Source organism: Lepus europaeus, chromosome 3 (genome assembly GCF_033115175.1).
Source record: "Lepus europaeus isolate LE1 chromosome 3, mLepTim1.pri, whole genome shotgun sequence".
NCBI lineage: Eukaryota > Metazoa > Chordata > Mammalia > Lagomorpha > Leporidae > Lepus > Lepus europaeus.
The window spans coordinates 13,197,843-13,224,244 of NC_084829.1; the positions used below are offsets into that span (position 1 = coordinate 13,197,843).

Consider the following 26,402-nt stretch of genomic DNA (forward strand, 5'->3'; position numbering starts at 1 on the left):
TTATGATGTCTTCGATATTATAAGTAACGTAGAGATGATTTAATGCATACAGGAAGATGGGGCCAGCATTGTGGCCTAGCAGGTTAAGCTGCTGCCTGCAACACTAGCATCGTGTATGGGCACTGGTTCATATCCCAGCTGCTCCACTTCTGATCCAGCTCCCTGCTAATAGCATGGGAAAAGCAGCGAAAGATAGCTCAAGTGGTTGGAACCCTGCCGCCCTCATGGGAGACCTGCAGGAAGCTCCTGGCTTCAACATGGCCCATTCCCAGCTGTTGTGGCCATCTGGGGAGTAAACCAGCAGATGAAAGATCTCTCTCTGTAACTCTTTCAGATAATAAATAAATCTTTAAAGAAAAAGTATACAGGAGGGTGTGCACCTGTTATACATAAACACTGCACCATTTTATATAAGGGACTTGAGCATCCCAGGATGCTGGCATGGTGGGGAGAGGTCCTGGATACCAAAGGAAAGCTGAATTAATTTTGGATCCCTGGCTGTACAGTGACAGTCTTCTAGTTCAGGTCATCTGAACCCCACAACAGTGAAGTAGGAGTAGCTCCAGCCCTCCAGCGCCTCCTCTCACACTTGTTCAGAGGCACGCCGCCGCACTGTTGGCACTGAGGCTGAGCTGGGGAGCACACGTTGAAATGATCCTCTTGATGAAAGATGGCTGACTTTCTGTTGCTGCCATCCAGTAAAATCCCTTAACTTGGCCGTTTCTGTTTTTCTTAATAGTTGTGCACATGACTTGCAGCTCATAGATTAAACAGCAGCAACACTGCTTTTGTTCAAGGACCTCCCTAGGAATCCCACACAACTCCAAGGTCACTAGCAGGGTGATCACTGGGGCAGGGATTCCATCTTACGTTTTTTTCTTGTATCCCCACCTGGACTGAAAGTTCTTCAGGGACAGAGGTGAGCATTGAGTAAATGGTTGGCAGCAAGCAATTTTTTTTTTTTTAAAGATTTATCTGTTTCTTTGAAAAGCAGAGAGATCTTCCATCTGCTTGTGCACTCCCCAGATGGCCACAACAACTGGGGCTGGGCCAGGCCAAAGCCAGGAGCCACAATCTTTATCCTGGTCTCCCACATGGGTGGCAGTGCCCAGTCACTTGGGCCATCACCTGCTGCTTTCCCAGGTGAATTAGTGGAGAGCTGGGTCAGAAGTGGTACAGCCAGTACTCGGATCAGTGCTTTACTCTGGGATGCCAGTGTTACAGGCAGTGTTACATGCACCACAACACTGGCCCCAGCGAGTCCCTTTTTTAGAAGTATTTACTGTAGGTAGAAGTCTTGCCTCTGAGTGGAGTTTTTATTTTTTATAAAATTAAATATTCATGGATATGTTACCCTATAGAAGTACCTGGTGGTTTCTGTAACTTCTCCATGGCCTTGTTATAGGAAATCCCCCAAAGTGTTTAGAGAAATCACTATAGTACCCCCAAAACTTGGTCCTGTAACCCAACACGGAGCAGGTCAATTACCGACACTGGAATGGTGGAAGAAGGCTCACAGAGCAAGGAGTCAGACAGCTGTCGCCCAAGTCCTGAACTCCCTGATGGATCAGGGCAGTGCTCTTAGAAAGCAGAAGGCTGAGCCGTGTGGATCAGCTCCCGTCGGGACAGCCTCCCTTGGCTTGATCAGTGCGGACAGGGCCCCAGCCTGTTTATTTGTAATGGCAGACAGGCTCCATCTGTCTGGGGTCTATGGCTAGATGGGGTATTATTTAATCTGGGCCTACTAGTTGCTGTGAAGCTCGCACAACAAAAGCTAGCATGGCGATATTAACTGTAGGCGTAATTTGAGCCTGTGATCTAGGGGCTCGGCTTGGCTTGGGTTGAGCTTGTGCCACTCCCAGGATTTCGTGAATGAATCTTCCCAGAGCCACCACGAGCTCTGACAGACACTGGGCCTGACAAAATGCGCATCACAGGCACTCGGGTACGGACTTGGCGTCACATGCTCTCCCAACACGTATTTCCTGAATTAGGGATTGAACTCTCAGAATCACAACTCCCTCCTGTTTTGCTGTCTCTCTCCTCTTACTGGGATGGAGAATCCAATTTGAGACTCAGGCTCTTGGATTGGAACAGCTGAGGATGTCCAACACAGTGCCCCATTTCATTCACCAGTCTCCAAGCCTGCACCTGTCGGTGAGCAGCAGTCACTAGGCAGCACAGCATGGCCCAGAACCATTAGCTGTTAGCCGTAGCCTGCCATCTCTCCCACTCCTGTGTGACAGAGTATAACCTAAAGGCCATCGGCTTTCAGTAACCCAGCAGGAAGCAGCATGCAGGCGTGCAAACAGCAAACCAGGACTCTGTCCTAGTGGCTAATTTCAGACACACTTTATTCAGTCATGGTTTCTTTTCACTAGGCACAGGGAAAAAACAAAATTGTAAGGGCTGTTTTTAGCCTGTTTAGCATGTGATACCTGAGAAGGGAGTCAGCTTAAATCAGTTCTGCACAAGTTCTGCAAAGATGTGGTGTCAAGAAAAGGAAGTTGCCATTTGTTCCATAAACAGCATTTAGAAAATAACTAGCTGGGTGCTAATTAGAGGCAGGGCTGGCTCGTGATGCACTGTTCAAGGCACCCACCCACCCTGACTGAGCTGCTTTCTAACAAAATGCTGTTCAGAGATGAACTTTGTACTTCTGTGTACCTGAAAAATGTCACTCCACAACACAGCAAGACCAGGTATGTTAATTAAATAATTTTACTGTAAAGAAATTACACTTTAAGCACCAGAGCAAGATGAGTATTTTCCATCAGTCTCGCAGATCACGTGACACGAACATACTATGCAGGGTGGGCTGGCCGGCCATGACTGTAGAAGTGACCAGATCAGGCTGAGTGGACTGGGGTCCCACAGTGTTTGTGCCACAGGTCGATGGCCTTGCTCACGATGGCATCCGAGCTGTCCTGGGGAATCTGGAGAGTAAGCCCATGTTCGTGAGAGTTCAGTGGTTACCAGAGCAGTGCAGTATCTTCCTCCATAGACCTGATCTGCATAGTGTTCACTGTTCTGAATGCACACAAATGGCTTGTTTCTCCTGCCACCTCAGCACACTTGTGCAGAGTTCCGGGTCACACTGCCCATGTTCAGTCCTGCACTGCCTGCTAACTCTGCACCCCTGGGCAGGTGACCTTATGTGACCTGGAGGTCAGCGCCCCATGATAAAGCAGGAGAAATGACTGTGACTTCACAGTGCTGTTTCCGAGATGACATGAGACAGCCAAGGAAAAGCACTGAGAACAGGCCCTGGCCCTGGAGCCACTAATTATGACAGTAATGCCAATGCGTGTATTCAGTGCACACTCATGTGGTATTTATTATTTAGCAGGCCAGTGTTCAAATAATTACTAAACAAAAGAACAGGTCCTGTGGAACCGTTCAGGCACAGGTCTCTCTCTGCCTCTTCCTTGGTGGAGCGTGGTGTAAGAGACAGAGCCGAGGCTGATGTACTCAGGCCTTGTTCAGCATCACCAAGTGAGCACTTGAAGCACATGAACAGACCCAACTGGGATGACACCAGAGACAGCAACAGAAATGAAAGGGCGTACGGGAACATTCATTCTATCTTATGGAATGAATGTTGCCTAATTCTAGAATAAACAAACAATAAAACCAATTAAGATCTGAAAAAAGGGGGAGTGTAGGTGATAAAATCTCAGAACGTCAGGATTCCTTCTCTGCTAACACAAACTACAGCAGTCTCGCCTCTTCCTCTTCCTGGTGAGTCCCGAGGAGAGAGACACGCAGTCCCGAGGGCGAGGGACTGTCCCCACTCGGGCACATTCCCGCAGCTGAATCACCCAAAGAGGGGAGGCCAGCTTTCATCCACAGGGCAGCTTTAAGCCGAAAGTCTTCAAGGGAAAAATGCTAAGTATAACATAAAACTAGAATGTGCTGTTTCTCTGAAATAATGTAATGCAGCAGGAAGATCTGGCTGCCTACTCTGACTTCATTTCCAGATCTGAAACCAAATCGAATCAAGCACACTTACGTTTTCCAGAAACTGGGTTATCTTCTCTGCACTGTTCAGTGCCATTACTTTTATTTTAAATGTTAATAAAATTTCCACAGCCACAAAAACCAGGATCTTACAGGATCCACTAACAACTTTATCCCAAACCCTACAAAAATAAGAAGATAGAATCAAAAATTACGTTTGAAATTTATGTTTACCTACAAAGACATCTCAAATTACAAAATAAGATTACTCCTATTTTTAGTCATCCCTCAGTATCAAGGTGCACATCAATTAGAAAGACCCACTGATGCTCCAACCCCTTACAAAAATGTTGTAATGTAGTAATTGCTAACCCAAACACATCCTCCTAAATACCTTAAAGATTGCTAGGTTAAATGCTACATAGTTACCAGTGTTTCTTATTTGTATTATTTTTATTACTGCATAATTTATTTTTTTATTCAAATAATTCTGATTTGTAGCTGGCTGTATAAGCTTCAGAGAAAAACTACTGTAAAATAAGAACCAAAAACAACAAAGGGAAAGCATCTAGCCTAGTGATTAAGATCTAGCTGAAACTCCTGTTTCCCACATCAGAGTTCCTGGGTTTGAGTCCTAGCCCTGGGTTGAACTCCTGTTAATGCAGACCCTGGGAGGCAGCAGTGATGGCTACAGTAGTTGGATTCCTGCCACCCGTGTAGGAGACCTGCACTAAGTTCCTAGCTCCTGGCTTTGGTCCTGGCCCAGTCCTGGCCATTATGGGCATTTGGGAGCTCGCTCTCTCTGCTCTGAAATAAAATAAGTATTTTTTTAAAAAATACATGAGCCATTTGAAATTTATTCTGGGCATGTTCAGCATAAGTAGGAAAAAAGAAAATTCACTAAAAATTACTGCTGTGCTAGAAATGATCAAATGCCTATTCCCTCATGGCGCAAACCTGGCATTTTGAGAAAAGGAAAAGAAAAATCCTAAGCCAAAGTTGTATCTCACTAATATCCAATAATGCTAACAATTGCAAACTAAGGAGCTTATGAAAGGAGATAAATACAATGATTCTGGGACAAAGCCCTTAGACTTCTCTAAGGGCTGAAGGAGCTAGTAATTCATCTCTAACCACTCTAAAATAATTACTCTGATAAATGCCTGTAACTCTTAAAGTTGGTAATCATGTACGCTTAGTGACGTATTGTTGGAATGTTCTACGTGTGTTGTTCAGTTTTCAGCTGCATTATCAAGTCTTGGAGACACAGGGCCAAGATTCAGTAATACCATAAAACACATGTCTGAAACTGGAAGAGCTAATAAGTTGGAGTCTCTTTAACTGCTTTTGGCTACTTTAAAGATACCATGATGAAACAAAGAAATATCCAGGTTTTTGCTGGACTGGGATCTATGACATTTCTGGTAAAGAGGAGCTCAGGATTATTTAAACTATTTTTGGGTGTGGCCATGTACGGCAACTAACACACAAGGCTCTCAACTCTTCCAATTGTATATTCAATCACAAGCAAAACCATGGGCTGTAACGGTGGCTGCCAGAGAAGTGAGCTCCAAATCGCTGTGTTGTTCTCCAGCAAATTTATCTTCTGAGGGACGGCCGTGGGAAAGGCCAGGGTACTTCTCTGACTCCAGCCCTTCAAGGACTGTGGAATACTTGCCTCTGCAAACTGGACTCAGGCAAACATCCTGCAAAGCACCTCTTGAACCAGAGATCATACGGAAGTTTGGACACTGCAGAACACGTCTTCAGATGACCCAGCAGTCTGCTGTCTTCCAGATTCAAGTACTGTTCAAAAGCCTTTGGCTATAGATTAAACAGGAAGAGAGATTACTCATTTTCCAGGACATAACATCACTTGCTATTACAACCTATGATGGGAAAAATATATATACTGAATCTGAGGTGGTATTAGAAAACAAAACTTCAGAATCTTCCAAGTCATTTGTGACACAACAGTGTCCTAGGTCAGCACTGACCAGAGTAACCAACCCTCTGGGCCTGAGGGATTCCCAGGACACAGGACTCTTCAGAGCTACAGCTGGACAGCCCCAGGCAATGAGAAGCTTGGTCACTCTGACACTAACCATACTAACCAGATTCTACTTTTCAACAAAAGTCCAAAACAAAATTCAGTTGTCCTATGGAGACAAGAAAGGTCTAGAGTGGTAGATTCTTTAGATAGTATAAAAGGGGAAAGAGGAGGACAAAACCAAAGAAATGGAGTGGGGCTTGGGGGGGGGGGGTCAGGATAAGACAGTGGTGACTGTCCAGTCTCTGGCCACACATATACTGCCCTGTACTGATGAGCACCACTGCATCCAGTGCCAACAACAGAATGTCTGAAGGATGAACTCCATACCTAACAAATGCACATGAGAATCTCCTGGAAAACTGAACTTACCCTGAATACATACTTAATGTGTTGTTTTTGGTACTCAACAAATTATATACACTTTCTCAGGTTATTAAACAACTTTAAAGGGTTAATATCCCTAAATAGGGCTGCTAGAAAATACAGAAGAAAAAAATCCAAGAACTCTGTAACCAAAAAAAAAACCTGAAAACACACTTAGCTGTTATCCATATGAAATGAAGCTCAATCTTGCTTACAATAAAATAAATGCTACCTAAAACTACACTGAAATATCATTTACTTATGGAACTGGCAGAAATCTAAAAACCTAAAAACTTACGCTAGCAAGAATGCAGGCAAACAAGTTGTAGGGGAATGATCTATTGGTTCTGAGAACCCAAAAGAGTATAATGCTCTGCAAAGGAGACTCTGGAAATACCTAGCAAAATAATACATGCATGTTCCATCTGATCCAGCCAAGCTAATTCTAGGGAATCTATTCCAAAAGTATACTGGCAAACATGAAAAAATATATGCAAAAAGCTGTTCATCTCTAACACTTTGTAATAGTGAAAAAACTGGAAATACCTCAGCTGGCCAACGGTAGAGGACAGGTTGAAAAAAACTGGGTATATATACACAAAAGAACTTAAGACAGTTCATGGGAAATGCCTGTTTTGAAGAACTATGCATGGATTTCAAAACTATTTGCACCAAAATAACTAAACCATTCATTCCATTTTTCCACAAACTTTTAAAATTCCCCTTTTATACACACACACACACACACACACAATGTGGAGTAGTATGCAGCTATGAAAAGCAATAGAAAGTATCTACACACTACAGTGTTTTGATCTCCAGCATATATCAAATGAAAATAGAGTGGATAGAAATGAGTATTGTACGCCAGTGCTTGATCTAAGAATGTGATGCAGCTAGGTTTTTTAATGGGAAAAGATCATATTTATATTGTCTGGTGTTATACTAAGCAAATGGCAGATGTTATTTATTTTAGGCACAATTACACATTTTACTGCTAAACATTTAGGTTATTTCCAATATGTTAATGACCCCAGTTCTTTATAAAGAAAATATACATCATTAACAGCAGGCCAAATCTGACAAAAATGGGACTTTTTTACCCTAAGAGGAATTTATATTAAATATAGGAAAAGGCTGGTTGCTAATAGTGCCTGTTTAGAAACTCTCTCTTTCTCTCTCTCTCTCTCTCACACACACACACACACCCTCTCTTTAGGATAGATTTTAAAAATTATTTCCAGGGACAAAGAAAGCTCTCTAATGACTAAACACACTTAAGTTTTGGATAGTTTAAGAGAAACCTGGGCCTACAACTGAAGCTGGCAACAGAACCTTGTCAGGGATAACTGTGAAACCCTTGCAAGGAGAGACGTTCTGACGCAATGCTAGGAAGCAGAATGTCCCAGTGTAAGGAATGCACCATCACTCAGAGGCACTCTTTCCTTCTGATTTCAACAGTCAGTCATTAGGGGCCGGTGTTGTGGTGCAGTGGGTTAAGTCGTGCTGGTGATACCAGCATCCCAGCACCATTTAAGTCCTGGCTGCTTTACTTCTGACCCAACTTCCTGCTAATGTGCCCGAGAAGGTAGCGAAAGATGGCCAAGTGCTTAGATTCCTGCCATCCACATGGGAGACCTGGATGGAGTTCCAGGCTCTTGCTTTTGGCCTGGCCCAGCCCTGGTCATTGTGGCTGTTTGGGGAGTAACCAACAGATGGAAACTCTCTTCTTGCTCCCTCTCTCTAACTCTGTCTTTCGACAGGTAAATAAATAAATATTTATTTTAAAAAATCTATCTCTGGGGCTGGCATTATGGTACAGCAGGTTAAACAACCACTTGCCACACCAACATCCCATATCAGCACTGGTTCAAGTCTCAGCTGCTCCACTTGGAGGCCAGCTTCCTGCTAATGCACCTGAGAAGGCAGCAGAAGATGGCCCAAGAACTTGGGTTTCTGCCACCCACGTGAGAGATCTGGATGGATTTCCTGGCTCCTGGCTTTGGAATGGCCCAGCACCAGCTGTTATAGGCATCTGGGGGGTGAACCAGCAGATAGAAGATTCATTTTCTCACTCCCTCTCTCTTCCAAATAACAAATCCAAAAAAGAAAAGTCTATCACTATCTATCACACACATATTCCCCTAGAACTATAAAGCAACCTATAGCTTGTGATAAAAACTTTGGTCAAACTATAGAAATAAGGCAAGCTAACAAGCAAGATTACAGAAGCTCCACTTGAACAAGAAGCTAAAAAGAAGAGATTATACAACAGTAAAAAAAATTCTAAATAAACTAACATGGCTTATAGAGAAAAATTAAAGCAAATTACCAGATGCCTAAATCCAAGAGCAGCACAAATGGAATTCAGCTTTTCCCATCCGTTCTGCACTGTTTTGAAAATTTTATGCAATTTGAAACTATGATGTAGGTACTATAAAGTAATATTAAAATATACTTTTTCTTTTTTGGACAGGCAGAGTGGACAGTGAGAGAGACAGAGAGAAAGGTCTCTTTCCGTTGGTTCACCCCCCAGTGGCCTCTGCGGCCGGCGCACTGCACTGATCCAAAGCCAGGAATCAGGTGCTTCTCCTGGTCTCCCAAGCGGGTGCAGGGCCCAAGGACTTGGGCCATCCTCCACTTTACTCCCGGGCCACAGCAGAGAGCTGGACTGGAAGAGGAGCAACCGGGACAGAATCCGGCACCCCAACCGGAACTAGAACCCAGTGTACTGGTGCCATAGGCAGAGGATTAGCCTATTGAGCCGCGGCACCACCCAAAATATACTATTTTTAAAGATGAAGAAATGAATGTTTAAGGGACATAAAGCATCTTGCTGACTGTCAAAATCATTTCTAAAAAGAAAAGTTCCAGAATAGCCAAGATATTTTTTGAATGTTTAATCTACCTGAAAAGCAGAGAAAGAGATCTTCTAACTGCTGGTTCACTCCTCAATTGCTGATAACAGCCATGGACAGGCCAGGTTGAAACTAGGAGCCAGGAACTCCATCTGGGTCTCCCACCTGAGTGGCAGGGGGCCCAAGTAATTGAGCCATCATCTGCTGCCTTCCCAGGCATATTAAAAGGGAGCTGGATGGGAAGTAAAGCAGTGGGGACTCAAACCCACGCTCTGATACTGGATGCCAGCATCCTAAGTAGCTGCTTGATGCTCAGTGCCACAACAGTGGTCCCTAGCCAAGATACTTTTAAAGAACTGTAAGGGGAGATGCTGCCTCCCAGCTATCAAAATATACTAGAAACTTCTATTAAATAAATTGTGTGGTATCGGCTCAGGAATAGACACATAGCTTAGTGAAAAAATTGCCATAAGGGATACAGACATGGTCACATGTCACATGTTTCAGTTAACAGTGGACTGCATGTGTGACCCGTACAACTACATTGCCTAGGGATGTCCTGGCTGTCCTAGTTTGTATATATGTACTCTAGCATGTTCACATGACAGTTTCTCAGAACGTATCCCTGTTGTTAAGTGATTCATGACTGTATGGATAGAAAACCAGTGCATGATAAAGGTAGAATTTCATATGTGCAGGAAGAAAAGAATCAACAAATGAGTTGCTCACTGTGTGGCCTGGGGCAGGTTACTCCCCGTATAAACAGGGAATACACCTCAATGAAGCAGCTCGTTACCAAGGCCAGTCTAGCTTTGCCTGCCAAGAAGCAGGTTCTCAGTAACAGGCTCACCAGAGGGGGAGAAAGAAGGGGCGCTGGCAGGAGTTGTGGGGTGGCAGGACATGGAGGAGTAAAATCCACTTATATCTGACAGTCATGGCAAAGACAAGGCCCTAATACGTTACAGGGCTATATTTAAAATGTGTAAACAGTTTGAAAAGTAGGGTGAAACATTCTTTTGTCTTCAGGCTGGAAAGGGCTCATTAAGTAAAATACAAAAAAAAAGCTAAAGGGAAATATTGACAAATCCCATGATAACAAACCTTAAAATCTTTGTGCAAGAGAGGGAGACAGTATGTTTGACATATACAGCAGAGAAGGGATAAGTAAGTACCCAAGGTATACAGAAAACTTTCACAAACAAAATAATAGAATTACAGAAAATGATTGATTTAACTAGAAACTGCAGCTATGGAAATTAAAAGGAGATACCATTTTCATTATGGACAAAAATTCAAGAGATTGATACCATCAAGTACTGGCAATGGGGTGGAAAACAAACAAAAAATCATAATCTCTTGGGAGTAGCATGAGCTGATACGGCCTGTGTACGAACAACCTGGCAGTTAAGAATTCAAGTATGTCAAAAATAAACAGATTTCAAACATGTCTCCCCTACATTCAAGCATTCCCTTACAGGTACATCACAGGAAATGTGTTCTAGGGAGTGGCAACTCTCAGCAGAGGTCTGCTCATTTTAATTAAGGCAAACTCAGAACAGGAAATACTATGAATACAGTTTTTTAAAGAAGTGGTTCTAAATGAGTGGCTGTCAACCCAAGCTATGCTTCAGAATTGCCTGGAGCTTTTAAATTAAAAACTTGCAACTCTGGCCCTGACCCCACCCAGTCTGGTCTGGGTGGAGGAAGAAACGTGATGGTCATCTCTGAAACCCCCCAAGTGGCTAATGGAAGTCAGGACTACAATCTACTAACTTATCTGTACCGCTCTGGGGAGTTTTCCAAGTCATTAGGTTTAAAAAAAACCAACAAAGCGTAAGGTCATATGTCAAGTATGATACCATTTGTGTTTTTTTTTTTTTAATTATACATACATGATGTGAAAGTGTCTAGAAACACACAAAGCTGGTGACAATATTTACTTCTCAGAGGGGCCAAGTCAGATCCATGGAGACCCCCTACATTTATCTGACTGATTGACTTCTTTGGAGAATACATTTGTTCACTACTTAAATTACCCAAAATAAAGAATGCATTTTTTAAGCATGGCATAAACTGTGAAAATAGGGCTTACTCCAGCATTAATGAAGAAGTACAAATTAAATCATAGCATAATTGAGATCTCCTGATTTAGTTAGGCAAGTAACATCATATTTACTTATGCACCACTTCCATGCTGAAGTTATTGTTATTGAAATCAACTAAGTGGATCAGATTTCAAAATCTTAAAAGCCAAGTTTTACTTTTTGTGAACTACATAAAATCTGCTCTCGTGGGTGCTCTGCTAAGTCCAAGGGGCCTGCCCACTGCTCTAGGAGTGAGCAGCTGACGCAGTCGGGGCAGTGACCCCCAGTGTTCACCTACCCTGTGGCTGCCCTCATCCCACCTCCACGCAAGTACCACTCGCAGCAGTGCTCCCATGAAACAACTCCATGACTTAAGAAAAAGGACAGGCTAGTTTGTATTAATGAGATTAATAAGAGGCAAGAATGCTGAGGAAAGAGAATGGCAAGAAGACTGCCTTCTGCCTTGAAGCAAGCACCATTCAATGACCTGGGTTCTCATGGCAGGGCGCAGAGAACCAGCAGCTGCCAGACTCGCATCCACGCCCCTCCTTCCCAAATGGAATTCCTGCCTTGATGGGAGATCACCATGTGCCAGGTGTCACAGTCCTGACCACTAACACATGTGCAGGAGGATAGCTTGCTGATGGTGACAGACTTGATGGGCCTGGCCCTCTTACTCCTTCCACACTCAGGTTTGCACTTCCCTTCCATTCTGCCCAGGACACAAATGGCATGGTTGTTGCTCCAGCAGCCACCTGATGAGCATGAGAGGAAGGATCATACCTCAGAATGCTAGGGCAACACATGGGAGTCGGGCCTGGGCCATACCATACCCCAGTTCTAGACTTTCTTACCTTGGGACTTCTGGTTATGTGACAGCAAACAAAGACGCTTCTGTACTAATATCAAGGGATCATTCTAGATAAAAGTCAGTGGATTCTAGACAAGGATGAGAAATATTGTAGGGCTGGGTTTGGAAAACTTCAGCCTGCACCAGGGCCAATCTAGCCATGAAACCATGAGTATTCCTTTATGCATTGTCTTTGGTTGCTTTTGTGTCCATCAGTCAAGTCAAGTGGTTGCCAAGGAGACCATCTGGCTGGAAGTAATTACTATGCGGCCTCTTAGAGAAAACATGTGCCCTACTATAGAGGTTCCATTCGTGGTTGTGGTCCTGGAAACCTGCAGTGCCATAACCCACCCTGAAACAGCCACAAGAAAACCACCTCTCACCAACTGGGGCAAAGCATCCCGGTGCTTGTTCTTTAGTTGGTTCACAAAGCATCGGATGATCCAGTAACAGTCAACAGTGTCTTCCACCATCTCTTCCATGGCTTTAGCAATAGCAAGAAACACTTCGTCTTCTGGCTCCTGAAAGATTCATAAAAAATCTCAAGAGACATGCAGCAGAAGACCCAAATACACGTTTCTCTAATAAAAAATTAAACCTACCCTCTAAATTTTAAAGAAGTGGAACTAAAAAAAATGAGATCAAAACACAAAGCCCATCACCAAAGAGCAAGGGAGAGAAATCAGTCTGAATCAGTGCTGGTTGTGAACAGTGAGGTCTTGGGCTGTGTGTGCAGCGCTTCTCCAACTGCTGACATTGGCTGACCATACGATCGGTCTGCATAAACCCTCAAAAAGGTAGTGGCTCTCCACCCCAAATCAGTCTCCGTGGCCTTGCAGAGCACAAGCAGTAACTACAGACACCTGCCAGGACAGTGATTTACAAACATTGAAGGACTCCAAAAGGAATAATAAAACATTTTGAAGCACTCACACATACTTTTAGGATTTTGTTCTGTCTTTAAGCAGTTAAGAGATTTTTTGAATGGTATTCTACCTTTAAGCAAACAGATTTTGTTCTATCTTTAAAAAATTAAAATGGACCTAGAATCAGGATTTTAGAAATCAAAAGTATGACATTTCTCAAGCCTCACATCAATACAGTGTAAACCTCAAGTAAATTTCAACAGAGAAATCGTAAAAGACTGGACTTGATTTGAAAAAATATTTTCAAATACAGAAAATCTCTTTTCAAACATCATATTATATACAAAAAGCTTTCTATTTTCACCCAGGTTTTAACAGCTGAAGGATGAAAAGAAACTAAGAAGTATCTTTCTATTCCCCTAAAAAGTCTCAAGTTAAATCAAAATTCCTATTTTAATAAAGCATTTACTTCTTAGGCCATCTTTCAACTTGGTATTATTCTGTAAGAGGTCAAGAATAACAGAGTTAGAATTAGAGAAAATAAATGTCCCTAAGCATCTTAGTGATGAGGAAGGAAAGCCAAGTACCCCTTCCAGGACTGCCAGGCAGTACGTGGCACTGGCTGTGCTGGGCCACTCTGACGGTCAGGGGAAAGGACCAGGCCCTTTGGAGGACTCTGCCTGGCCCCGCACTGAGCATGTCACACACTCTTAGGAAAGGCAAAGAAAATGAGGCTGATTGGGGCTGGCGATGGAGGAGACATGGGGTGGCAGAGCCAAGGACAAACATCCAGGCTTCCTCTGTCTGTGACTACAGAGCAGAATCTGGCTCAGAGCAGGAGTGAGGCAGAAGCTATAAACTACCATTTAATCTCTCACATTAACAGAGTATCTAACCTTATCTAATAGGTAATGTCAGGACCTAGGAAACCATGAACTTCTCTTTGCCCTAGGTAAGTGAAATAAGTGAAATTTAAAGGAGACTGAAGAATTCCACTTATTTTTAGGGATTTTCCCTGGGAAGACTTAAGTGGATGATTTTTACTTGCTATTCAGGGGTACCATGTCATTAACCTGAAAAACTCAAAGCCCAATCTGCAATAAAAATAAATTTGAGGGGAAGGCACATGGCACAGTGGTTGAGTCACTGCATGGAACACCCACATCCTGTCTTAGAGTGCCTGCCTCTGCTTCCAGTCTGGCATCCTGCTGATGTGCACCCCAGGAAGCAGCAGAGGATGGCTCAAGTACTTAGGGTTCCAGTCACCATGCAGGAGACTTGGATTGAGTTCTGGGTCCCTGGCTTTGGCCTGGCCTAGTCCTAGATGTTGCAAATCTTTTGAGAGTAAACCAGTAGACAGGAAATCTCTTTTCCCTCTGTCTCTCTGCCTTTCACATTTTAAAAAGAGAAAAGCAGCATAGGGCCTGCTGGGATGAAGCTGGGGAGGGACATAAGACCCAAAAGGAGGGAGAAGCTGAGGCAAGGTCAAGGCTGAGGAAGGTACTGAAATGGGCAGCAGCCAGGGACTAGTCCTAAAGGATCAGGGACAAAGGGCCCTGAAGGCCTACAGGCTAGGAACACAGGAGGCTGGGAGTGTTGGGTACTCTGAGAGGAATAAGCAAAGAAGTAACTATGATGAGGAGAGTGGGAGCCTCTTCACATTGCAGCTGTCACAGAGGGAGCTGCAAATCTGGAAAACTGAAGGCTGGAATGATGGGAATGGGATGCATCCATGTGAGCCCAGGACTCTCAGTGTACAGAGACAAATACATAAATGTATACAAATGTATATGAATATGGTGTGAGTATGGATCTATATACATATGGCGGGACTTCAAAACGTTCATGGACGGTTCACTAGGCTAATCCTCCACCTGAGGTGCCGGCACCCCAGGTTCTTGTCCCGGTTGGGGCACTAGATTCTATCCCAGTTGCCCCTCTTCCAGTCCAGCTCTCTGCTGTGGCCCAGGAAGGCAGTGGAGGATGGCCCAAGTGCTTGGGCCCTGCACCTGCATGGGAGACCAGGAGGAAGCGTCTGGCTCCTGGCTTGTAGCGGCCATTTGGGGGGTGAACCAATGGAAGGAAGACCTTTCTCTCTGTCTCTCTCTCTAACTCTGCCTATCCAAGAAAAAAAAAAAGTTCATGGAAAAATGGAATGAAAAGGTAAGTTTATTCTAGTACCAAAAAATTATAAAACCCATGCATAGTTTCCTCATAGTATGCATTTTCCATAAGCTTTTTTTTTTTTTAAAGGTCAGTTTATTTATTTGAAAGGCAGAGTGACAGTAAAGAGAGAGAGGAATAGATCTTCCATCTGCTTGTTCACTCCCCAAATGGCTGCAGCAGCCAGGGCTGGGCCATTTCAAGAACTACATCCTGGTCTCCCACATCGGTGCAGCATCTTTTGCTGCTTTCTCAGCCACATTAACAGGGAGCTGGATCAGAAGTGGAGCAGGGGCCAGCACTATGGCATAGCAGGTAAAGCTGCTACCTGCAGTGCCGGCATCCCATATGGGCACCAGTTCAAGTCCTGGCTGCTCCACTTCCAATCCAGCTCTCTGCTATGGCCTTGGGCCCCTGTACCCACGTGGGAGACACAGAAGAAGCTCCTGGCTCCTGGCTTTGGATCGGCATAGTTCTGGCTGTTGTGGCCATCTGGGGAGTGAACCAGCAGATGGAAGACCTCTCCCCCAACTCTGCCTCAGCCTCTCTATAACTCTGCCTTTCAAATAAAATAAATAAATATTAAAAAAAAAAAAAAAGAAGTGGAACAGCTGGGTCTCAAACCAGTACTCCAATATGGAATGCCAAAGTGATAGTAATGGCTCAACCCACTGTGCCACAATATAAGTTCCTTCAGTGAGCTATTTGAAGACCTTGCGTATGCATGGATTTCAAAACTTTTTGTACCAAAGAAACTTTTTTTTAAAAAATCTTATTTATTTATTTGAAAGGCAAAGAGACAGAGACAGATGTTCCATCTGCTGGTTCACTCCCCAGATGATCACAACAGCCAGGCTGAGCCAGGCCAAACCCAGGAGCCAGGTGCTTCATCCAGATCTCCCTAATGGGTGACAGGGGTCCAAACACTTGGGCCATCCTCCACTGCTTTTCCCAGTTCATTAGTGGGGAACTGGATTGCAAGTGGAGCAGACGGACACAACCAGTGCACACACAGGATGCCAACATTGCAGGTGGCAGCTTTACCCACTACATCACAAATGCTAGTCCTAAGAAACTTGTCTTTTTATAACATTTCCACAAACTTTTTGAAGTATACTCATATATTGCCCAGCTCCACTGCAAGGGCCCGGAAGCAATGACTGCCCAGCAGCAGTGAGCACATCTCGTGCCCTGTTCTTGGCTCTTGAGTACCAAACTCCATTCCAACAAGAAATGGCTGATCCCAGGCTGCATGAGAGAAAGCACAAGATAAGTCTGTAGTACCTTGTACCATAGCATCAAGAAACACTCAAAATGATGTAAACTTGTACCCAAAGAGACAACCATCAGTCCAAAGGGAACCCAAAGAGCCAAATCTGGGACACACTGAACACTAAAGAGAATGGCAGTAATGGATTGTAGGCCACTGAATAAGAAAGGAATCCTACATTCTTACTGATAAAACAAACAAACAAATGGAGAAGGGAAACCTCTTTACAGAAGAACACCAATACAGGCAAGAGCTGGAAAATCACCATTTGGCAACAAGTAGAGTACAAATAGTTTCAGGCAAGAATCATTAGTGGATGGATATTTATGCAGTCTCAAAGTACCTCCCTACAAGTTACTTATTAATTACAGGGGAGGAGGGGGTAGGTAGGCTTACAGTAGAGAAACCTGGCAAACACCACCTTAACCAAGAGATCAAAGCTAGTGGCAATAGTAATAGCATGGTTCTGAAGGATTCTTGCCAATAATGCATAACCAGATTCCAATCACAAGGAATAACCAGACAAACCCAAACTGAGCAACGCTCCACTGACCAGCACTTTTCAAAAGTCATGGAAGGTAGAAGAAGAGGGAGGAACTATGCCTGATTACAGGAGATTAAGACATGACAACTAAGTGTAATGTGTGATCCAGAAATCAGATCCTGGATCCAAACAAGGGCATCCCTGGGACAATTAGCAACATTTCAGTAATGTCTATAGGTTAGTTTCACATACTGTATCAATGCTCATTTTCTGGTTGTGATCATTTTTGTGCATGTATTATATAACACCTGAGGATGCACGGTGTACAGAGACACTGTACTACTGCCTTTGCAACTTTTCTTTGTTTCCAGAATTTTTAAATAAAAAATTTAATTTTTTAAAAATCATCAATGAATGGTAAAACTCATGAGTGAAAGTTTAATAGGGAATAAAATGTTTACATGGTGGTTTTAAAGTACCTCCCCACAAAGAGAAATAAGGGAAATAGTAATTACAAAGGGGAAAATGTAACTTTCCAGTGGAAAGTCCCAGTGGGCACCTCTTTGACCAAGTGCCTCTCATGGGACAACTCCACACCATGCACCTGCTGGGGAGACACACTGAGGAGGAGGCAGCAGCATCTGTGAGATGGCCCAGCCCAAAGTGAATCATGATGAGGAAGCACCAGACAAACCTACACTGAGGGCCTTTCTACAGATAACTGACCTACACTCCTCAAAAATGACAAGGGAGTTGTTCCAGATAAAAGGAGATTGGAGCAGTGGGACGCAATGCAATTTATAATCCAAGAATCATCAACCAAAAACTTCACTGTTGGTTTCTTTGTGATAAAGAGCATCACTGGGCCCACTGGTCAAATCTGCATGGGGTCCCTAGACTCAATACTGTCTCAGTGTTAACCTCTTGGTTTTGGTGACTATGTCATGGCTGTCTACAAGACTGTTCTTGTCTTTAGGAAGTACGTACTAAAAGAGTCTGAGGGAAAGGGCCATCACCTCTGCACCTCACTCTCAAATGGTTTAGAAAAATAATTATCTGTACATACACAGGAAAAGTGACGAAGGCACTGTCATAAAATATTAAGCAGTGAGGACTCTGGGCCAGCATTCTTGCCAGCTTTTCTGCAAGTTTGAAATTACAGCCACATACCACTGCATAACAATGTTTCAGTCAGTGAAAGACCATGTAGATGATGGTGGTCCAAGAGGAGTCAATTGCCTTGTGATGCCTTAGCTGGATTAGTTTCAATGAGCATGGTCTATAATGTGTTTTTTAATTTTTTTAAAGATTTATTTATTTTATTAGAGAGAGAGAATGTCTTCCATCCACTGGCTCACTCCCCAGAGGGCTGCAATGGCTGGAGCTGCACTGATCTGAATCTAGGAGCTTCTTCCGGGTCTCCGACATGGGCGCAAGAGCCCAAGGACTTGGATATCCTCCACTTCCCTCCCAGGCCACAGCAGAGTGGGATTGAAGTGGAGCAGCTGAGACTCGAACCGGTGACAGTATGGGATGCTGGCACTGCAGGTGGCAGCTTTTACCCACTAGGCCACAGTGCTGGCCCCTATGAAGTGTTTTGTTTTGTTTTGTTTTTTTTCAAGATTTATTTATTTGAAAGTCAGAGTTACATAGAGAGAGGAGAGGCAGAGAGAGAGAGAGGACTTCCATCCGCTGATTCACTCCCTAGATGGCCACAACGGCCAGAACTGTGCTGATCCGAAGCCAGGAGCCAGGAGCTTCTTCTGGGTCTCCCACGTGGGTGCAGGGGCCCAAGGATTTGAGCCATCTTCTACTGCTTTCCCAGGCCATAGCAGAGAGCTGGATAGGAAGTGGAGCAACCAGGTCTCCAACCGGTGCCCATAGCGGATGCCAGCACTCCAGGCCAGGGTGTTAACCTGCTGTGCCACAGCGCCGGCCCCTGTGTTTTTAAAATGTATGTATGGGGGCCAGCGCTGTGGCGCAGCCCGTAAAGCCGCCGCCTGCAGTGTCAGCATCCCATATGGGCACAGGTTCTAATCCCGGCTGCTCCACTCCTGATCCAGCTCCCTCCTATGGCCTCAAAAAGCAGCAGCAGATGGTCCAAGTCCTTGGCCCCTGATCCCATATGGGAGACCTTGAAGAAGCTCCTTGCTCCTGGCTTTGGATCAGCACAGCTCCAGCCATTGCGGCCATCTGGGGAGTAAACCAGTGGATGGAAGACCTCTCTCTTTCTGCCTCTGCCTCTCTGTAACTCTGCCTTTCAAATAAATATTTTTTAAAAAAAGTGTATATATTACATATATATTTAATTTGAAAGGTGGAGAGAGAGAGCAAGAGAGTGCACTCCTGTCTACTGTTGTACTCCTCAGATACTGGCAACAATTGAGGCTGGTCCATGCCAAAGGTAGGAAACAGGCACCCAGGCTGGGTCTCCCAAATACTTGTGCCATCACCTGCTGCCTTCCAAGACACACATTATTTTATTTTTTATTTATTTAATTTTTTTGACAGGCAGAGTTAGACAGTGAGAGAGAGAGACACAAAGAAAAAGGTCTTCCTTTCCGTTGGCTCACCCCCATATGGCCGCTACAGCTGGCATGCGGGCCATGAAGTCAGTGGAATGATTTTAACCACTGATTTTTTTTTTTTTTTTTTTTTTGGACGGGCAGAGTTAGACAATGAGAGAGACAGAGACAGAAAAGTCTTCCTTCTGTTGGTTTACTCCCCAAATGGCCACTACAGCCGGCGCACTGCACCGATCCGAAGCCAGGAGCCAGGTGCTTCCTCCTGGTCTCCCATGGGGTGCAGGGCCCAAGCACTTGGGCCATCCTCCACTGCCTTCCCAGGCCATAGCAGAGAGCTTGCCTGGAAGAGGAGCAGCCGGGACTAGAGCCCGGCGCCCCAACCGGGACTAGAACCCAGGAAAGATACACATTAGCATTTAGTGGGAATCAAAAGCAGAGCTAGCACTTGACCCCAGGCACTCCAATATGGGCTGGAGGCATCTAAGCAGGGTCTTAACTGCTAGGCCAGACACCCACTCCTGTATGATGTTTGCTCAACAATGCATTTCTCAGAATGTACTCCCATGTTAAGCAGTACATCACTATATTTCAAAATAAAACATTTTTGAAAAACAAAGCAGGGGCTGGCTTTGTGGTACAGTGGGGTAAGCCAGGGTCTGCAATACACAGCACCCAATATAGGTGCTGGTTCTTGTCTTAGCTGTTCCACTTCCAATGCAGCTCCCTGCTAATGTGCCTGGGAAAGCAGGAGAGATGGTCTGAGTACTTGGGCCTCTGTCATCTACATGGGAGACCCAGTTGAAGCTCCTGCTCCTGACTTCCACCTGGCCCATCTAGGGAGTGAACCAATGGATGGGAGATCTTTCTGTGTCTCACCTTCTCTCTCTGTAACTCTGCCTTTCAAATAAATAATCTTGAAAATATAAAGCAGATAGTTCAGGGCTATCAATGTCAGGTAAAGATATATTATTTTTATCCTAGTGATAAGAGTCACCAAAAGTTTCTAAGGCAAAACAGGAAGCAGTCAAAAACTGCAAAGATGAAACAGTCAAGAATTGAGCTGAGTTAAATAAAAGCGACCAACCAGCAGAAAAGAGGGGCTCCGAGGCAGCTTCCCAGACTCCAGCTGATACATGCGGAGATAGACCTCAGCCTGGGGTGTGGCATCACTGACAAAGCGAATGACCTTCAAGGCATGCAGGACATCAGAATACTGCTCCTTGCGATACATCATCACCTGGGCGTGGGACTCATGGTGTGGAGGCAGGATCCCTACACAGAGACACAGAAAAAAGAGAAAAGTACTGGGACTCCAAATCCTTCCTCTGATAAAGAGAACCCTATGAAAAGCAGCCGGTCACAATTAGACCAGAATTCACACAAATCTTTATTACTATAGAGATTCTGTTTTAGGGAGCTCTCAATACATGGGCTGCCACTGTGTTGCATCAGGTTAAGCTGCCACCTGTGACACTGGCATCCCATGTCAGTGTGCTAATTTGAATCCTGGCTGCTCCACTTCTGATCCAGCTCCCTGCTAATATACCTGGGAAAGCAGAGGAAGATGGTACAAGTGCCTGAACCCCTACCACCTAAGTGGGAGACCAGGATGGAGTTCCAGGCATTGTTGCAAAAACTGATCTTTTTTATGGCATGAAAAAGACATGGTAGAAAGACCACTTGGCAGGCCTTTGGTAAACCTGGGCTCTAATCTCAGAACTTATAATACCAGGACTCTCACAAGCATATTTTGGTCTCTGGGCATTTGTATCCTCATTCATCAGGGGCAAGAAGTAGGGAAAACAAGCATTTCATCATTTCATCACATTTTCTCTGCATAATGCTGGTTCTAAGAATCTTCATAAGAAACAGTAGCAGGACCGACGCTGCGGCATAGTAGACTAAGCCTCCACCTGCAGTGCCAGCATCCCATATGGGCACCGGTTCATGTCCTAGCTGCTCCTCCTCCCATCCAGCTCTCTGCTATGGCCTAGGAAAACCGTAGAGGATAGCCCAAGTGCCTGGGCCCCTGCACATCCATGGGAGACCTGGAGGAAGCTCCTGGCTTCAGACTGGTCCAGCTGTGTCCATTGTGGCTACTTGGGGAGTGAAGCAATGGATGGAGGGCATTTCTCTCTGTCTCTCCCTTTCTCTGTAACTGTACCTCTCAAATAAATAAAATCTTAAATGGTAGCATGGTTAAATAGATTTGGAAAATGATGACAATGAATTTTCAAGGTTTAAGGCTTTGCTACAAATAAAAAACATTTTACTTTATTTATTCAAGCCTCAGTAAACTTGGGGCTATACAGAGCCTAGACTCTGGAGTCAAATTCCAGTTCTTTATCCCAGTCCGATACTCCTCCCAAATCTTGTCTTTCTCTTCTATCATTAATAAACTTAGACTCCCAGAGTCATATTTAATATACTGCTGTTGAACTCACCATCTTTTTATCGATTTTTTTTTTTTTTCGTTTTATTTGAAAGGCAGAGACAGAGAAACTGATCTGCCATCTGCTGGTTCACTCTCCAGATGCCCACAACAGCCAGGGCTGGGCAGGGCCAAAGCCAGGAGCCTGGAACTCAATCTGGTTCTGCCATGTGGGTGGTGGGGACCCAAGTACTTGAGCCATCACTGGCTGCTTCCTGGTGCCCATGAGCAGAAAGCTGCACTGGGAGCAAAGGAGCCGGGACTGGAACCCACACACTGTTATTGGACGTGAGTGTCTCACTCAGTGACTAACGCTGCACCCAGAGCCCACCCCTGAAGTTAGCTTCTTAAAGGCCTTCATGGTGAGCAATAACTGATTCTCTTAAGGAAGACCCAATATGCTATAAAGGGCCTATGTAATTCCTCCTGTTACTGACTGATGAGACGACAAATGATCCCATTATGCAGTGGTTTTTGAAGATAAATCTACTCCCAGGTTTCTTACCTAGAAGCACCTTCCATACCAATGCACGGTACATGGACGGGAGAGGGAACCTCTGACTGAAAGTACAAAGTTTCTCAATATCTAGAGGAGGAGGAAAAAAGAATTAGAAACCTTTCACACAAAGATTGCAGTATGTAAAAGTACATTTCACTTTTTTTAAAAAAATATTTATATGAAAGGCAGAGACAGAGGCCTCACATATTTTGTTCACTCCACAAACCTGCAGCAGAGGGACTGGGTCAGGTCAAAGCCAAGATCCAGGATTTCTGAGTCTCCCATGAGGATGGCAGGGACCCGGGTCCTTAGCCTTCACCACTGTCTCCCAGGATGTACATTAGTATGAAGCTGGAATTAGGAGGAATTCAAGCCCAGGCACTTGGATACGGGATGGAGGTGTCCTAAGAGGCACTTGAACTACTCCAGACACCTGCCCCACATTGGATTTTTTTAAAACTAAGAGTATGATAAGACATTTCATCAAGGAAGTCTACCATATGGTCAGCAAATTTAGGAAAGGCAATACTGGTCTGACTTCCAGCCCAGGTCTTCGATCAACAGAGTTATTTAAAATCAGTATTTACAGCATGGCAGATGCATTTTGCATAGATTGCTGCATTCCCTGTGACAGCAGCAGTCGTAGTTACTAATTACAGAATTTGTTTCATTTGGGCAGTCATTGTTCTGAAGACACAGACACTGAAGCTCAGAGCAGTCAAGTGAGCTGACTGAATTAGCATAAGCTATAAGTGACACAGTCAGCCCTCAGACCCCCACGTTTTCTGGTAAATTACACTGAACCTCCCTGGCCCTGGGTCTCTACTTATCACAGGAGAACAGTAATGCCAGACATGCTTAAAGCATGAGGATCAAAGATCAGATGGGAATTGTTTTTGAAACTTTAGAAAGCATTCTATAGGGACTGGTGTTGTGGTGCAGCAGATAAAGCTGCCTCCTGCAATGCTGGAATCCCATATGGACACTAGTTCGAATCCCAGCTGTTCTACTTCTAATCCAGCTCCTTGCTAATGTACCTGAGAAACAGCAGAAGGTGGCCAAAGTGCTTGGACCCGTGCCATCCAAATGGGAGAACAGGATGGAGTTCCAGGCTTCCAGCTTTGGGGATTTGGTCAACGACAGCCTATTATTACTGGCTTAAAATACACTGGAATATCAATATACAGTGCAATCTCGGGATTTCTGCAGAAGAAAGTGATGATGTTGAGTTGCTGCAAATTTACCCAGAAACCCTGATGACACATCTGGAAGTTACAAAGAAAATACAAGCATTCCACAACTAAAAAAAAAAAAAAAAGACTGGCTTCTTAAGAGGCCTTTAAAAGTACTTCTGACTCTCCGGGGAAAATAAATTTGAAAAATTTAACTTTTCTCAAAATATACCACTCTGCTGTCATGCTGTCACTAAGCAATTACAGCAAGTAACAAACACCTCTGGATGTCTTTTTTTCCTTTTTTCTTTTTTTTTTTTTTTTTTTTTTTGACAGGCAGAGTGGACAGTGAGAGAGAGACAGAGAGAAAGGTCTTCCTTTGCCGTTGGTTCACCCCCCAGTGGCCGCTGCGGCTAGCGCGCTGCACTGATCCAAAGCCAGGAGCCAGGTGCTTCTCCTGGTCTCCCATGCAGGTGCAGGGCCCAAGGACCTGGGCCATCCTCCACTGCATTCCCGGGCCACAGCAGAGAGCTGGCCTGGAAGAGGAGCAACCGGCACAGAACCCAGTGTGCCGGCGCCGCAGGCAGAGGATTAGCCTATTGAGCCATGGCGCCTCTGGATGACTTAAACATAGTATTTTCTCTGGAGCATCTGGCGTGACTGCGAACCAGTAAGCTAGAACTTATAGAACTCACCCAGGCGGTCATCTTTTAGGAGAATCTCTAATGATTTCTTCTCTTCAACTCCACGAAACCCGACTTTCTCGTAATATACGGAACGGAAGTTTCTCTGAGAGTCCTCAGTCATGTTTCATTCTTGGAGGGGACAGGGATGAGCCTAGGAAAAGAACGAAGAGTTGCACACGTTTTCAGTGGTTTTCTCCACCTTCCCAGTAACCTGATTTGCTACCATAAACTGACTGCCCTTGCGAGGAACTTGATACTAAATCTTTGTTTTTAACACAATTCTACTCCACCAGGCCTAAGCACCTTGGCCAAAAACCTGAGATGGAGGCTGCTAACATAGAGGGCACAAGATTTACTCCTCCAAGGGGAGGGTCCCAGCCTCACTCACTGGAGTGCCCAGCACAGTGGAATACTCTGCAGCCATCATAAATGTGCAAAGAAAGACATAAAATGGAAGACAGGCGAGATGCATTCGGCACAAGTTTACCAAACTATAAATGTTATGAGTCAGTTTTTGTTTCTACAGTTATGCACTAAAAAAAAAAAAATAAGATTGTATCCCAGCAAGTTAACAATGGCTATCTTGAGGTAGCAGGATTCCACATGCTTTAAATTTTCTCCCTGTTTACCTTTTCTTTCCAAAATGGGCATTTTGTAAAGTGAAAAAGTAAGTTATGTGAAAGTGGGAAGCCACACTTTTTTTTACTTTAAAACAATTCTGTCAAATGTAATGATCAAAATTCAAAACCCACAATAAACAGCATTAAATTATAACCAGGAGAGAGAAAAGAATATAGGGAATTGATGAGTTAGAGGCAGAAAAATGATTTAGAATATGATATAGAACTCAAAAACCTCTAGTTGTCTCGGGTTCTTTCACAGAAATCCCAAATAATACGGACTAAATCATCAAGAAGAGAGCAGATCAGGTTGGCATTTCCAGAACAGTAAAGATGTAATGAATTTACCCCAAACTGCTGCACCACCTCACCCAAACGCTTAAAAACAAAACAAAGACCCTACGCACTCAGGTATTAAAAATCCTGCAACCTTCCGGTGAGCAAGGCAGAAACTCCTTAGTGAAGGTATCCCCCGAACCGGTCAGCCACGGCAAATAGGATTCGCTTACAGAAAGAAAAAAAATCTAAAGGGCTTTTTCGTGGGCAGACGTTTAGTTTAGTTTTTCAAAACAAAACAAAATTCTAAAGCAAACACAACGAGCTTGGGGGTTTATTTTTTAAAAGCATCAAGCAGCCGCAGGGCGACACGGCCCCGCTGTGTAAACGAGACAGTCGCTCTTAGACTGCCCTTAGCAAGGCGTCCCCGTGGATAAGGTACTTCAGTTGCACCTGCTGCCCGCGAGCGCCCGTCCACCTGATGGGCAGGAAGGCGCACCCTGGTCCGGGGCCCCGGTCCCACGCTCCCTACGATGTTCGCTTCACCTCTAGCAGAGCAAACACACCGGGCTGCAACTAGCAGGTCCGCGCGAGGCGGCGGAAACCAGGCCCGGCGCGCCGACCCCAGCGGGCAGCTGGGCGCCGTCTGGGCAGCCAGGGTCAGGGGGCGAGCGCGGGGAGGGAGGCGGGGGGGCAGGTTGCGCGCGCCGCTGCGGCCCAGACGACCTCGCCGCCGCCGCCGGACGTGACGTCGCTGCGGGGCGGGGCGAGGGCGGGCAGGCGCAAGCGCAGAAGGCGCGCAAGGAACCCGTGTTCCCGGGCCGGTGTCCGCCCCCCACTCCTAGCCTGGAGGGTCTCGCGGTCTCCTCGGTGCCCGGCGGGGCGAGCTCGGGGTGCTCTGCTTTCCCCGGCTCCGGACTCCTCGAGCTGGGCTTCCCCAGCTGCCTGCCCTGGGGGGCCCGGCTCGTCTTTGTCGGCGACGGCTGTGCACGCGGAAGTCACCGCAGCGGGGGAGCCGGCCGTGGGCGAGGGGCCGGTCTGCCGGCGGGCTCGCTCTGCAGGGACGGACTGAGGACGACCCGGTTACTAACGAGGTCCTGGCGGTTATTGCGGAAGTTACTGCCCGTGGCCGCAGCCCGTGTGACCTCCCGGGCCCGTGGCTGCTGTGTGTGCACTACAGCTGTCAAGTGAAAGGCTGCAAAACTAGGGGAAAGGTGGCGCTTTGCTCCTTTTTAAATAACC

The 26,402-nt window shown here is 45.1% G+C and overlaps 1 protein-coding gene across 6 annotated transcripts; it reads right to left on the reverse strand.

Annotated features, from left to right (window-relative positions):
- Positions 1-2,341: 2,341 nt before the first annotated feature.
- Positions 2,342-25,866, reverse strand: TBC1D7 (TBC1 domain family member 7). Of its 6 annotated transcripts, none has more exons than XM_062184659.1 (8): positions 25,727-25,866; positions 24,274-24,415; positions 22,413-22,493; positions 20,561-20,748; positions 12,552-12,689; positions 5,639-5,784; positions 4,013-4,142; positions 2,342-2,936 (listed from the first exon to the last, which is right to left on the reverse strand). In XM_062184659.1, exons 2-8 carry the CDS (start codon positions 24,383-24,385, stop codon positions 2,850-2,852), a joined length of 882 nt encoding a protein of 293 aa, XP_062040643.1. In that variant the 5' UTR covers positions 24,386-24,415; positions 25,727-25,866; the 3' UTR covers positions 2,342-2,849. The 6 variants fall into 6 exon arrangements, with proteins under 6 accessions (XP_062040643.1, XP_062040641.1, XP_062040637.1 ...); XM_062184657.1 differs by having other exon boundaries at positions 25,707-25,866; XM_062184653.1 differs by having other exon boundaries at positions 25,660-25,866.
- Between the last annotated feature and the right edge of the window lie 536 nt (positions 25,867-26,402).

Bases quoted from the DNA above. Each gene is read 5' to 3' on its own strand.
- TBC1D7 (XM_062184659.1), bottom strand. From the start codon at position 24,385: ATGACTGAGGACTCTCAGAGAAACTTCCGTTCCGTATATTACGAGAAA. The intron at 20,749-22,412 runs GTAAGAAACCTG...GTCTCTGTGTAG, and splicing joins GGTATGGAAGGTGCTTCTAG to GGATCCTGCCTCCACACCAT. The intron at 5,785-12,551 runs GTGAGAGGTGGT...TTTAATCTATAG, and splicing joins GGGATGCTTTGCCCCAGTTG to CCAAAGGCTTTTGAACAGTA.